Source organism: Muntiacus reevesi, chromosome 5, assembly GCF_963930625.1.
Source record: "Muntiacus reevesi chromosome 5, mMunRee1.1, whole genome shotgun sequence".
Lineage (NCBI taxonomy): Eukaryota > Metazoa > Chordata > Mammalia > Artiodactyla > Cervidae > Muntiacus > Muntiacus reevesi.
Window position 1 is genome coordinate 38,448,867 of NC_089253.1, and position 14,595 is coordinate 38,463,461.

At 49.8% G+C, this 14,595-nt stretch overlaps 2 protein-coding genes and 1 non-coding gene across 3 annotated transcripts; 1 reads left to right on the top strand and 2 right to left on the bottom strand.

The window, feature by feature from the left end:
* The first annotated feature begins 247 nt into the window (after positions 1–247).
* On the top strand, positions 248–10,209 carry BEST1 (bestrophin 1). Its single transcript, XM_065936749.1, is given in 10 exon segments — positions 248–399; positions 1,799–1,893; positions 2,375–2,608; positions 3,223–3,377; positions 3,780–3,857; positions 6,341–6,493; positions 6,708–6,788; positions 7,250–7,401; positions 9,539–10,172; positions 10,174–10,209. Coding segments are annotated over 10 exon segments (1,770 nt in total).
* LOC136170030 (U6 spliceosomal RNA) lies at positions 6,083–6,189 on the bottom strand. The gene has a single exon (XR_010663490.1). It is a non-coding gene; the product is annotated as a U6 spliceosomal RNA (small nuclear RNA).
* Positions 10,210–11,661: 1,452 nt separating the features above from the next.
* FTH1 (ferritin heavy chain 1) lies at positions 11,662–14,376 on the bottom strand. The gene is made up of 4 exons (XM_065937485.1): positions 14,041–14,376; positions 12,505–12,651; positions 12,079–12,204; positions 11,662–11,982 (listed from the first exon to the last, which is right to left on the bottom strand). Exons 1-4 carry the CDS (start codon positions 14,152–14,154, stop codon positions 11,824–11,826), a joined length of 546 nt encoding a protein of 181 aa, XP_065793557.1. The 5' UTR covers positions 14,155–14,376; the 3' UTR covers positions 11,662–11,823.
* Between the last annotated feature and the right edge of the window lie 219 nt (positions 14,377–14,595).

Sequence of the window (14,595 nt, forward strand, 5' to 3'; positions counted from 1 at the left end):
GTGTGTCCTCCATGCCAAGGCTAAGGACAGCCCCTGAGCTCAATTCCCTAGCTTCTTGGAGGGTACCTCCCTGCCCCCCTCCCAGTGTCCAGATGGGAGAACTGAGGCCCAGAGCAGGGAAGGGTCACTCACGAGTTCTGGACAGACTCTGAAGAGGTCCCTGCTCCCTCCTGCCCGCCCCCATCAGTATCCCACTCTGTCTGTCCACCAGGACCCAAGCCCATCTGCTGTAGCCCAGGGCCTGGCCATGACTGTCACCTACTCGAGCCAAGTGGCCAATGCCCGTTTAGGCTCCTTCTCCCGCCTGCTGCTGTGCTGGCGAGGCAGCATCTACAAACTGCTCTATGGCGAGTTTCTCATCTTTCTGCTCTGCTACTACATCATCCGCTTCATTTACAGGTTCGGGGGGACAAGGGGGGACAGCTCCAGAGCTTGGAGCTCCAGGGGCCTCAGCGATCTAGGAGGCCAATGCACAGAGACCTATAAGTCTGTGCTAAGCTTGTGGAAAACCCCTAGGGCTGGGGCCTGGGGGCTGGGGAGAGGAAAGGAGACAGCCGGGAGGGAAACGCAGTACAGGTCAGACCATCTCAGACACACTTTCCTCCATCCCGGGGAGGGCCCTTATCTGGTACCATCCAGTTAGCCTGTTTTCCTGAATCCCACCTGGTTTCTCTCATAGGCCCAGACCATGCTTTTTTTCCCCCAATACAAACGTTTATTTAAGCAGGATAGCAATATTTTCTGTTGTCAATGAAACTACAGAATATATAATATAGCATTTTTTAATGAGAAAAGCATTAGTGATGACAATGAATTTATCAAATACATAAATTTCTCGAGTTCATAAGGATAATACTAATAACAGCACATTTATTCTCTTGGGTTGTTACTAGGGTACCAATATACTTTAGAAAATTAGGCTTTATTTTTTAGAGCTGTTTTACGGGGTAGTAGCAAGACTGAGCAGAAGGTACAGAGAATTCACATATACCCAACCCCCTCCCGCCACACACACAGCCTTCCCCATTATCAACATTCTACCAGAGAGCAGGACGTCTGTGATAATAGATGAACCCACACTGACACCTCATTATCACCCAAAGTCCATAGTTTATGCTAGGGTTCCTCCTTGGTGATGTACACTCTATGGGTTTGGACAAATGTGTAATGACTTGCATCCACCATTAGTGTCATACAGAATAATTTCATTGCCCTAAACCCTAAAACCCCCTCTGTGCTCTACCAATTCGTCCCCTCACCAGACATTTTTTTCAAAGACAAAACACTGTATTTCAATATATATTATTTTTTATTCATTTGGTTGCACTGGGCCTTAGTTGTGGCACACTAGATCTTTAGTTGTGGCATATGGGATCTAGTTCCCTGACCAGGGATCGAACATGGGCCCCCGTATTGGGAGTGGAAGTCTTAGCCACTGGACCACCAGGGAAGTCCCTCAACCTGCTTTCAAACAACTGTCTTTTGGATCCTTTAAGAGTCAGCAGTGCCTAAAACTGACTCCTTCAGCAGGACCTGCCTTCCTCGACCTCACAGAAAACTTCCTGAGGGTTTCTCCTCCAGGCATGGAGCAGAAGCCCCATTGGGGTTTGGGGGCTGTGGGAGAAAGAAGGGGGACCTGGCTCAGGCCAGAGGAGGGGCCCCAGGCAGGCCAATGAGAGATAGGGAGGAAATGAGGCTGCCACTCTCTTACCCTGGGAGCGGCTGGACCTGGGACGGGTCTCAGCCATCTCCTCCTAGTGTCTACACATCTTTGCCCCCCACCCCTCACCTCCCCCAGGATGGCCCTCACGGACGAACAGCAGGTGATTTTTGAGAAGCTGACTCTGTATTGTGACAGCTACATCCAGCTCATCCCCATCTCCTTCGTACTGGGTGAGCTCCCCTTTCCGCGCGTGGGGGTCCCGGTGGCTTCTCCAGGCTCCAGACAGGCAGACCACGAGGAGCTCCTGGGAAGGCCGGTTGCACGTCAGTGCCTCTCGGTAGTTCAGGGAAATGGAGAGCCTGCAGCCAGAGGGACTGACATTAGGCATTAGGAAAAATGTCCGGCTAAGAGCACTTGAGATCCCACTTTCTGAGGGCAGGGCTGACATTATAGTAGTCTCTGGAGCCTTACACAGGAGGGGAGGGATCCGGCGGATTTCCAGGAAAGCCAGTGGGGCCACAGGGAGAACTCAATCAAGGCTCTCGTGCTTTGACGCAAGGCTCTGATGGTCTCTCCTTCCCGAGCGCCTTCCAGCAGGATTGGGGCTGGGTTCAGCCAATTAGAAGGATGGAGAAACCGAGGCATCGCCCTCGCTGGGCTCTGGCCGCAGCGTGGGCCTTCGCCCCTCGCCCCCCGTGCCCCTCTGCCCAGGCTTCTACGTGACGCTAGTCGTGACCCGCTGGTGGAACCAGTATGAGAACCTGCCGTGGCCCGACCGCCTCATGAACCTGGTGTCGTCCTTCGTGGAGGGCAAGGACGAGCAAGGCAGGATGCTGCGGCGCACGCTCATGCGCTATGCCAACCTGGGCAACGTGCTCATCCTGCGCAGCGTCAGTGCTGCGGTCTACAAACGCTTCCCCAGCCCACAGCACCTGGTGAAAGCAGGTGGGGCCAAGCGGGGGAAGTGGGCGGGGCCAGAGGGTGATGGGGCGGAGCCTCAGCTGAAGATGGGTGGGGTCAGAGGTGCCTGGGCTGAGGATTGGTTGGGACCAGGGGGGTGGGCTCGAGATCTGGTGAGCGGGGACCTGAATTGGGCGGGGCGGTTCAGGGGCCTGAAAGTGAGTAGAGGCCAGGAACCGACTCAGAAGACAGTGCTTTGAGACAGGGCTAAGGACTCATGGAGGGATCAGGGAAGAGTGAGGGTTGAGGGCCCCAGTGGGGCTTCGGGAACTAGTGAGGAACCAGAGTCTACCTCCGTCTGCTCTTTTGCTTCCTGCTGTCTGGTTTGCAGCCTGTATGTCAGCAAGCTCTGTCTCTGGCTTGCCTGATGAGATCCTGGTTAAGAAGACAGATCCCTCTCTCGTCTTCAGCCCAGAGTATCACAGAGTAGAAATTCAGTGATTATTTGTTGAGAGAAAGAGGATGGCAAAGGAGCTCTGAGGTCCTTGTGGGCTCAGCAAGTACTTGGTCTTGAACTCTGGACCCAACCAGGCAAGGCCTGGCCAGCCACCCCTTCTAAAGCTTCTCCTACCCACTGTCTTCTCCACTCTCTCCTGCAGGCTTCATGACACCCTCGGAACACAAGCACTTACAAAAACGGAGCTTGCCACACAACTCATTCTGGATGCCCTGGGTGTGGTTTGCCAACTTGTCAACAAAGGCATGGATTGGAGGTCGAATTCGGGACCCTATCCTGCTCCAGAGCCTGCTCAACGTGAGCCCATTACATTGATGGGGTTGCTGCGGAGCAGGCAGGGTCCTGCCCCACGAGGAACAGGTTTCCTACAAAGAGAAGGCTTGAGCCCCTGAGGGTCTTCCCAGAGCCTGCCTTGGGACTGTAAGATCTCTTCCAACAGGATTCCATAGCCCAAAGTGGCTCCTTTTCAATTTCCCCTCCCATCCTCTCTCTAAAGTGAACCTCCAAGATCCTGGTTCCTTTTTGATAGTTGAGGAGGCTGAGGCACAGAGAGGTTAAGTGAGTTGTTCATGACCACACAGCCAGGGTCTGAGCTCCAGACCCTGGTATCTGGGGACGAGCTGGGCGCTGAGCCTGGAGAGCAGGTGGTGGTCAAGAGAGACCACCCTCTTGACCCTCCCTTCCTTCCTGCTCCCCTAGGAAATGAACACCTTGCGTACTCAGTGTGGACAGCTGTATGCCTACGACTGGATCAGCATCCCACTGGTGTACACTCAGGTGAGGACTAGGCTGGTGAAGCTGCGCCTTTGGGAAACTGAGAGGGAGCCAGGGAGCAGCCTATGATGAGAAGGGCTCACTTAGAGACTGAGGAAGAGGCTTCCTCTGGAAATCACGCCTGGACTCTGCAGGGTCTTTTTAGCGCCAAATTCAAAGAGTTCGGGCCCCTGCCTGGTCTAGGCAGTGGAGGCAAAGTGATTACCCACATTTGATTTAATTTTTTTTTTTCGGCTTGCTGTGAGGACTGTGGGATATTAGTTCCCTGTCCAGGGTGAACCCAGCCCCTCAGCAGTGAGAGCGTGGAGTCCTAACCACTGGACTTTCAGGGAATCCCCTCCCCATTTTATTTTACTTTGTTTTTAAATTTTCATTAGTTGGAGGCTAATTACTTTACAATATTGTAGTGTTTTTTGCCATACATTGACATGAATCAGCCATGGATTTACATGTGTTCCTCATCCTGAACCCCCCTCCCTCCTCCCTCCCCATCCCATTCCTCTGGGTCATCCCAGTGCACCAGCCCCGAGCACTTGTCTCATGCATCCAACCTGGGCTAGTGATCTGTTTCACACTTGTTTCGATGCTGTTCTCTCAGATCATCCCACCCTCGCCTTCTCCCATAGAGTTCAAAAGTCTGTTCCAAAGTCTGTTCTATACATCTGTGTCTCTTTTTCTGTCTTGCATATAGGGTTATCGTTACCACCTTTCTAAATTCCATATATATGCATTAGTATACTGTTTTGGTGTTTATCTTTCTGGCTTACTTCACTCTGTATAATGGGCTCCAGTTTCATCCATCTCATTAGAACTGGTTCAAGTGTATTCTTTTTAATGGCTGAGTAATATTCCATGGTGTATATGTACCACAGCTTTCTTATCCATTTGTCTGCTGATGGGCATCTAGGTTGCTTCCATGTCCTGGCTATTATAAACAGTGCTGCGATGAACATTGGAGTGCACGTGTCTCTTTCAGTTCTGGTTTCCTCGGTGTGTATGCCCAGGAGTGGAATTGCTGGGTCATATGGCAGTTCTATTTCCAGTTTTTTAAGGAATCTCCACACTGTTCTCCATAGTGGCTGTACTAGTTTCCATTCCCACCAACAGTGTAAAAGGATTCCTTTTTCTACACACACTCTTCAGCATTTATTGCTTGTAGACTTTTGGATAGCAGCCATTCTGACTGGCATGTACCTCATTGTGGTTTTGATTTGCATTTCTCTGATAATGAGTGATGTTGAGCATCTTTTCATGTGTTTGTTAGCCATCTGTATGTCTTCTTTGGAGAAATGTCTGTTTAGATCTTTGGCCCATTTTTTGATTGGGTCATTTATTTTTCTGGAATTGAGCTTCAGGAGTTGCTTGTATATTTTTGAGATTAATTCTTTGTCTGTTTCTTTGTTTGCTATTATTTTCTCCCATTCTGAAGGCTGTCTTTTCACCTTGCTTATAGTTTCCTTTGTTGTGCAAAAGCTTTTAAGTTTAATTAGGTCCCATTTGTTTATTTTTGCTTTTATTTCCAATATTCTGGGAGGTGGGTCATAGAAGATCTTGCTGTGATTTATATCGGAGAGTGTTTTGCCTATGTTCTCCTCTAGGAGTTTTATAGTTGCTGGTCTTACATTTAGATCTTTAATCCATTTTGAGTTTATTTTTGTGTATGGTGTTAGAAAGTGTTCTAGTTTCATTCTTTTACAAGTGGTTGACCAGTTTTCCCAGCACCACTTGTTAAAGAGGTTGTCTTTTTTCCATTGTATGTTCTTGCCTCCTTTGTGGAAGATAAGGTGTCCATAGGTATGTGGATTTATCTCTGGACTTTCTATTTTGTTCCATTGATCTATATTTCTGTCTTTGTGCCAGTACCATACTGTCTTGATGACTGTGGCTCTGTAGTAGAGCCTGAAGTCAGGCAGGTTGATTCCTCCAGTTCCATTCTCCTTTCTCAAGATTACTTTGGCTATTCGAGGTTTTTTGTATTTCCATACAAATTGTGAAATTATTTGTTCTAGTTCTGTGAAGAATACCGTTGGTAACTTGATAGAGATTGCATTGAATCTATAGATTGCTTTGGGTCGTATACTCATTTTCACAATATTGATTCTTTCAATCCATGAACATGGTATATTTCTCCATCTATTTGTGTCCCCTTTGATTTCTTTCATCAGTGTTTTATAGTTTTCTATGCATAGGTCTTTTGTTTCTTTAGGTAGATATACTCCTAAGTATTTAAAAATATGGAACGCTTCACGAATTTGCGTGTCATCCTTGTGCAGGGGCCATGCTAATCTTCTCTGTATCATTCCAATTTTAGTATATGTACTGCTGAAGCAAGCACTCCCCTCTCCATTTTAAAGAAGAGATCACGGAGACCCAAAGTCACATGAGTGTGCATGTCAGAGCAAGGCCTGTCCTCCCAGCCTAAGGAGCCTCCTGATCCCACAGTCCCCACCCAGCCCATATCTGCCACTTCCTCCCTTCCCTCCCAGGTGGTGACCGTGGCAGTATACAGCTTCTTCCTGGCTTGCCTGATTGGGCGGCAGTTTCTGAACCCAGCCAAGGCCTACCCTGGCCATGAGATGGACCTCGTTGTACCCCTCTTCACATTCCTGCAGTTCTTCTTCTATGCTGGCTGGTTGAAGGTGAGCCTCCCTGGGACAAGGCTGGCTGTGGCCCAAGGGTCATGAACCAGGAGAGGAGGGTCCCTACATTGTGGCTTTGGAGACAGTAGTCAGGCAGGAAGGACATCACTGAGGGGGTGGAGGGGTGGAAATGGCAGGAGCCCAGGTTTAAGGGTGGGTGCAAGGCTGCAGGGGCTTCCACCTGAGGATTTCCAGAACCTCATTTACCCTCAAGGTGGCAGAGCAACTCATCAACCCATTTGGAGAGGATGACGATGACTTTGAGACCAACTGGATTGTTGACAGGAGTTTGCAGGTATGAGGGGAGGAAGAGAACCTGTCCTGGACCCAGGGAGGGGGCCCACAGTTCTGTGAATTGCCCTCCAACCATTCACTCCCAGGATTCTCAGTCTAACTTCTGAGGCTATAACTAGCATCAGTCTCTTCATTTCAGAAAGGTATCTGAGGCCCAAAGAGAGAGAAGCGACCCCTCCAAAATGTTAGTTGCTCATTTGTGTCTGCCTCTGCAACCCCATGGACTGTAGGCCGCCAGGCTCCTCTGTCCATGGAATTCTCCAGGCAAGAATACTGGAGTGGATTGCCATTCCCTTCTCCAGGGAATCTTCCCAACCCAGGGATCAAACCTGGGTCTCCCACATTGCAGGCAGATTCTTTACCATCTGAGCCACCCATGACCTCTCCAAGTCACCTGGCAAATTCATGGTCAGTTACGGCTTACCTTTCTGTTGGACTTCTCCTTCTGTCCCTGATGACCAGGTGTCCCTATTGGCTGTAGACGAGATGCACCAGGACTTGCCACCGATGGAGCGAGATATGTACTGGAATGAGCCAGAACCACATCCTCCCTACACAGCTGCTTCTGCCCAATCTCGCCGACCTTCCTTTTTTGGCTCCACCTTCAACATCAGGTGGGAAGTGCCAGGGAGCCACTTCAGTGGGTATAAAACCCCAAATGCAAGGGTCTGCTTAATTAAGAACTTAGAGTTAGTTAATGCATGTGCATGCTCAGTTGCTCAGTCATACCTGACTCTTTGTGATACCATGGACTGTAACCCGCCAGGCTCCTCTTTCCATGGCATTTTCCAGGCAAGAATACTGGAGTGGATTGCCATTTCCTCCTCCAGGGGATATTCCCAACTCAGGGATTGAACCCATGTCTCCTGCATTGGCTGTTTACCACTGAGCCACCAGGGAAGCCAGTTAATGCATATTGGGTGTCTTTTTAAATGCTGGGCATTATACTATGCTCTTTATATATATGTATATATAAGTCATTTTGTTCTTATTCCACTAACCTTGGTTTGTTATCTCTACTTTTTAGATGATTAAGTCCAGGTTCAGAGAGTTTAAATCAGTTGCCCAATCCAAGGTCACATAGCTAGTAAGCAGCACAGGTGGGCCAGGTATGTCTAGTTCCAACTCCACACCCTTAACACTTATCTTGTGCTGTGTAAGGACTCTTAAAGCTATAAGGGCCTTTAGGTACCTCCAATCAAACCCTTCTGTGTCCAGAGTTGGGAACTGAGGCTCAGAGAGAGAAGAGACTTACTCAAGGGCGGTCGGTGGTTAGTGATGCAGCTATGTCTGGGCCTGGTTCCTGACTCTGGCTTAGAACTCTTGTTTTCTAATAAGCTGGGGTGTTTGGATGAAGAGTGGGAGTGGGGTTCCCTGGGCAAGGGAGCAAGCAGGAGGTTGGGTCATCATAGGCACCTTCTGAGTAGACTTCTTACTACAGAATATAGGCCTTATGTCACCCACAGCAGCCACACTTTGCCCCACATGGGTCCTGTTTCCCTGATTTGGTTAGAACCTCTAGAGTTGTAGCTGGGCCACAGTGGGCCAAGGGGCTGCCCCAGACAGCTCTGTCTCCCCAGGATGACAGAGTGGGGGGAACTTTGGAGAGTGTTCGCTGCATCTCAGGGTCCATCCCATCAAGGTTTTCTGCTGCAGGATTAAAAGCACTGTTATCTTTCTAAGAACTGAATATCGTATTAAGCTGTCAGTACAATTAGCTAGTGGAGAAGGCAATGGCACCCCACTCCAGTACTCTTGCCTCGAAAATCTCACGGATGGAGGAGCCTGGTAGGCTGCGGTCCATGGGGTCGCTAAGAATCGGACACGACTGAGCAACTTCACTTTCACTTTTCACTTTCAGGCATTGGAGAAGGAAATGGCAACCCACTCCAGCGTTCTTGCCTGGAGAATCCCAGGGACGGGGGAGCCTGCTGGGCTGCCGTCTATGGGGTCGCACAGAGTCAGACACGACTGAAGTGACTTAGCAGCAGCAGCAAGTTAAGAAATTTAGAGTCCAGTTTGTGTAAGGAGGGTTTGGATAAGTGATCAAATGATTAAGGATGGAGGCTTGCTTAGGTCAGAAACGTTGCTGGAGGTCGCCTCTTCTCATGGACTGTGCTTCAGCAGCTGGGTAAGGTGGATAACAGAGACTAATAACACAGAGACTTGCCTCTAAGAAGCACAGTTGAGTGAGTGAGCTCAAATCCAGGGCCCAGTCTCTGATACAAGGTACAAAGTACTGGATGCCTGGGTAAGGGACAGAGTATAGAACAGAGATCACCTTTGGCCACCTGAGAGGTGGCCTCCAGCTGAACTAGGAGCTAGACCCTGAAGCATGGGGAGAATCTGGACATGGGCCAGGGCAGCCCCATTCTGGTGTAGGTAGGTTTTGCTTCACAGAGTATAGGCTTTGGATTCCCAGGAAGTCATGTTTTTCCCCATACCTGGGGACAAATAGTTGATTGCCTGGAGTGAGGGGTTTTAAAAGGAATATGTGAGTGCTGAAGAGGCAGTCCTTAAATACCTGGCTGGGAAGTTTGGACGTTAACAGGGACAAGACGTGAGCTCAGCCAGGAGGGATTAATTGAGAGGTACAGGATGGATCAGCAGAGAGGCAAGTCTAAGGTGAGGTGAGGAAGACTGTGTTCTGGGCCTGGGGCCAGAGGGAGGGAGATGAGAGGGTACAGAAGTCACATCAGGCTTCAGGCCCTTGGCCCTCCACTAACCCTGGAGCCTTCTGTTTCTTTCCAGTCTGGATAAGGAAGACATGGAGTTTCAGCCAGATCTAGAGGAGCAAGAGGGTGCTCACACTGGCATCATTGGCCGCTTCCTAGGGCTGCAATCCCACGACCGCCAGTCCCCCAGGACAAACTCAAAGACCAAACTACTGTGGCCCAAGAAAGAAGTCCTTTCTCATGAGAACCAGCCCAAGAACCTTGGAGGGGCCGGACAGAACACTAGCGACCAGGAAGACAGCAAGGCCTGGAAGGGGGAAGATGTTTTCAAGTCCGCGGTGCTCTACGGAAGGTCAGGCTACCACAGTGCCCCACAGACACCCCTCAGCCACACCCCTATGGTCTTCCCACCTGGACAGTCAGCACCCTCAAGTCTTCGAAGAATCTCAGGCATAGATGACCCTGTCAAAGATCAAAGCCTTCAGCCTGCAACCCCCAGGTCCAAGAAGAGTTTTGAATTGCTCCCAGAGAATCCTGGGGTCTCAACAGAGCACCCAGAAGTGATTCATATGAAAAGGAAAACTGTTGAGTTTAACCTGATGGACATGTCAGAGGCCCCTGAACATCTCAGAGAACCGCATTTGGGACAATCAACAAGCAACATACACACTATACTCAAAGATCATGGAGATCCTTACTGGGATTTGGAACAACAGGTCTGTCCTCTACTCAAACCAGGGTCACTAAACCCCCAGCTCCCCAGGGGTGACCCTCACCAGCTTCCCTTGCTCTGAATCCCCTTGCGTTCACAATTCTCCTGTGGTCCTGTGACGGCCAGGGCATGCTGGCCCTATGCCCAGCACTGGCTTGGGGTACACACCTGGCTGCCACAGCAGGCCCATGGAAAGGTGTCAGGCAACTTTTGCTTATTTCCCCCAAGAGCCTGACATCACCAGGACTTCTCTGGGGCCCAGGTATAGGAAGATGAGGTAGTACTGACAGGAATGATGTCAAAGGGCCATGAGACCAGGTTTAGATGGGCAGATGTTACCAGTGGACCGAGCTCACTTTAAGCAGGGGTGGCAAACAAAAACATGGGGCAGAATTCAGGACTCTTAGGCTGTAGCCCAAGAACTCAACTTACTGCCCAGGCTTAGCTGGTAAGTCACATATGAGCTCTGCCCCCTAACAGGGGTCCTGAAGCACTTCTGAGTATACCATCTACAACCCTGAGAAACAGCAGATAAGGTGGGGGAATTCAGATCCATTGGGGTTATCTTATGGATCTTATGCTTTGGGGACCTCACTAAAAAGACTTCTGAACTTAAATGAGCTCTTCCTGTTTTGAGGTCAACCTAAAGCTGTTGCAATACCACCAGAGGTTTCCCTTTATTCCAGATTTCCTGGACATCCACTCACCCAGTTAGATCCACACTACCCCACCCCCCAATTACCATGTGAGAGGAAGTTTAACTTCCCATTTCTGGACTCTCAAAGCAGTTCTTCTGTGGTCATAATACATAGCTTTGAAAACTAAACGTTTAGCAAATCACTGTGGCTGGTTGAGGGGCTACTAGAGCAGGCTAGCAATGAATCTCTGCTGTCTTCCAATACTATTCACTGGTGAATATTTAAGATGTCTCAATTTTTGCCCTTCTACTGCAGCTGCTATCTTGCTGAAATGAAGGTATCTTTTTATACTCATGTAAACTTTCTCAAATTCTCACTAGGGATGAAGTACATTCCTAGCCTGCTTCCTCCAAGGGGGATACTCCACCGGCCTGGTCCTACCTGCGTGTACACCAGCAGGACACTGATCCAGTCATAGGCATATAGCTGTCCACACCGAAGAGTATGTTTCTATGAAATAAATGGTTAGCTTCATGGATAACAAAAATCAGTAGTTGCAAATCTACTTTAAGCCTTAAAATGCTTTTTGTAAATATACATTGTGAGAGCTAGAGCTGCTGGAAACACAGAACACCTAATTCAGAATCAGGAGTCCTTAAGTTCTGTGTGAACTCAATACACTCAAGTCATGGTACCTTTCCCAAACTAAGGAATTTAATAAATAAATACAAATCCTCCTTTGGTGTTCCATTTTGATTAGCGTGACTGAACCATGGTGGTACTTACACATTCAATCAAGATGACCTAGATACTTTTCCACCCCATCCCCAAAACTCAAGAGACAACAGCTGGGTACCAAATTACTTTATTTGAAGGAATGGTACTAAAGAAAGAACTTAAGTAGATGTTTTGTTACAACTTATAGAAAAGGTGAAGGTAACCCAAATATGCATGCACTGCCTTGGTGACCAGAGGAGTCACCCCTGTGGCTGTGGGAAGCCAGCCTGAGGCTTAGCTCTCACTGTGTCCCAGGGTGTGCTTGTCAAAGAGGTACTCTGCCATGCCAGATCCAGGGGCCCCCATCTTGCGAAGGTTGGTTACGTGGTCACCCAATTCTTTGATGGCTTCCACCTGCTCATTCAGGTAATGAGTCTCAATGAAATCACACAGCTAGAAAAGAGAATGGGCAAGAAAGTTATTGGTAAGCCTCCCCGGCCCCTCAGGCAATGATTTCCTCCATTTACTCCCAGGTGTCAGCGTACTCACATGGGGATCATTTTTTTCAGTGGCCAGTTTGTGCAGTTCCAGTAGTGATTGATTCACACTTCTTTCCAAGCACAGCGCACATTCCATTGCATTCAGCCCATTCTCCCAGTCATCACGGTCTGGTTTCTGAATGAGAGGCGCTTAGGTGAGTGTACCTGCAACCTCTACCATAAAAACACCAAGCCAGCAAGCATCTAGTGTATCACAACCATGACTGGCACAAGGAAGAGCGCCAAGTTCCCCCTGACAATGGTTTCCAACTTAATATCCTGGCTTATTACTGTCTGCCCACTTTAGCTTAGACAGTAGGCTTGAAAAAGCACAAAAGACAAAAACCCAAGGTCTCACCTGACAATAACAACTGCTGGCATCAGGGATTTCTGATACGTGAGGATTGCTAGGACAACCCAAGGATCTTTCGTTTACCTTGATATCCTGAAGGAAGATTCGGCCGCCTCGCTGGTTCTGCAGTTTCATTAGTCTCTCAGCATGTTCCCTCTCCTCATGAGATTGGTGAAGAAAGTACTTGGCAAAGTTCTTCAAAGCCACATCATCGCGGTCAAAATAGTAGGACTGAAAGTAGAACATGAACATGTTAGAGTCCCAAAAGAAGGCAGTCTGCTAGCTGGTTTCTCAAAACCCAGCAAGGATCTGAGCCTAAGAAGACTGGAGCAGGGTGTGTTCCTGAATTGAATAGTAATTCATTTTTACTCTGAAACACAAAAATGAAACTTGGTCCTTGAAACTGGAAGTTTGCTTCCTGTACAATACCATGGGAGCTGTCTCTACCATGGAACTCTTAAGCATTTCTGTTAGTGCAAAGTAAAGTTTTTACAACTACTGTCAAATTTGCTCAGAGAGACCTTGGAGTATTTACCCTGCACTATTAGCGCCTTCTCTTCTCTGAACAATCCCTGTTCAAACTCCAGCTGTCAGCTTACAGCAGGCTGATGGATTTCTAAAATTATCCCAGGTAGGCAAGGTAACAGTTACCGTAAACGCTATTGCACATTTAAGCTAAATATATTACCAGTAGAAAACAAAAATTTGATTCCGTTTTACACCCTTGCTGTATTCAAGTTTTCCTAAAATGGAATGACAGTCAGAGATCCAGGTCTGTTCCAAACTCATCTGCAACATGTCTATTCTCGGATGATTTGCACAATGCTGGCGGTTAAAAACAATTCTAACTCTTATCACACCGCCTAAAACAAGGATTTGGGGAAACTGATTCCACGCATTACTGCATGGAAAAATATCTGGCCCCGTAACTGTTGGTGGACTTTATCCGAGAACTAAGGGTTCAATTACGCCACAACCCTTAAGACACAAAAAAGATAAATTAACTAGCCTGGCACAAGGATGTGACTCAGAAAGCGCCAGTGTCGGCAGAAGGGGAGATTTCTAGATATGCTTCCATTTAAGTGGGACTTAAGAGATAAGCAGAGCAGAGAGGTGCGGCCGGTTCTTCGGCCCAGAAGATAAACCATTTCGCGCTAGCCCCCAGAGTTGGACACCATTACCCAGAAGGCTCCGCCGCACTCAGGGGGATGGGAGCTTAACCTCCTAACTCCACCCAACCCGCCCCCCCCACGATCACGTGATGGGAGGCACAAGAAGGGATGAAAATGCTCAAGTCCACTTTCCAAACTGCGGGATCGCACTGATGGCAAGCGTAGCAACCTCTTAAGGAAACTCAGCTCCCTTTAAACAAAAAAGGGTGCGCAGAAGCGACCCTGGCCTATGGGAGCTCTCCCAGGGACAAGTGCTCAAAATTTCTGCGCAGAAGTCCTCGGGGACTTGGAGCAACCTCCATTTTCCAAGAAGGGCGCAAGGAGGCGGGAGACTGGAGGCGGGAGGCTGGAGGCGGGAGGGCCCGCCCGGGAGCCACACCCCCACCCCCATCCCGCCCCGCCGCCCGGGAAGGCCGCGCCCGCCGCCCGCCCGCCAGCCCGCGCTCACCATGGACAGGTACACATAGGAAGCGTAGAGCTCCAGGTTGATCTGGCGGTTGATGGCGGCCTCCGAGTCCTGGTGGTAGTTCTGGCGCACCTGCGAGGGGGATGCGGTCGTCATGGCGGGCGGATGAGAAGGGGCGGTGGCGGCGGCGGCGACGGCTGCGCTGCGCTGGAGCGGCGGCGGGGACCTTGGGCCGGTCGGAGGGTGTTGTCAAGTGGTGACGAGGGCTGGCTCTGAGTAGCCTGCCGGGGCTGGGGGGGGACGAGCAGCCGGGTTCCGTTCAAGCACTGTTGAAGCAGGAAACCGCGGCGACTCTCCGCGAAGACTGTGGCGCAGGTGGCCGGCGCCCGCCTCTTATAGCCGGAGCGGGCGTCAGCCCCGCCACGGCCAATCACGCTACCCGCCTGCCGAGCCCCGCCCTTTCCGGTGCAAGCGCGGCACCGACCAGCTGGGATGTTGGGCTGGGGGAGGGGAGGGACGGAGGCGGGGGCGGTGGTGGGGCCTGGGGGACCCTGAAGGCAGCTGCTTGTTGTTTGCAGAGTTGGGCGCGTTTCTGGG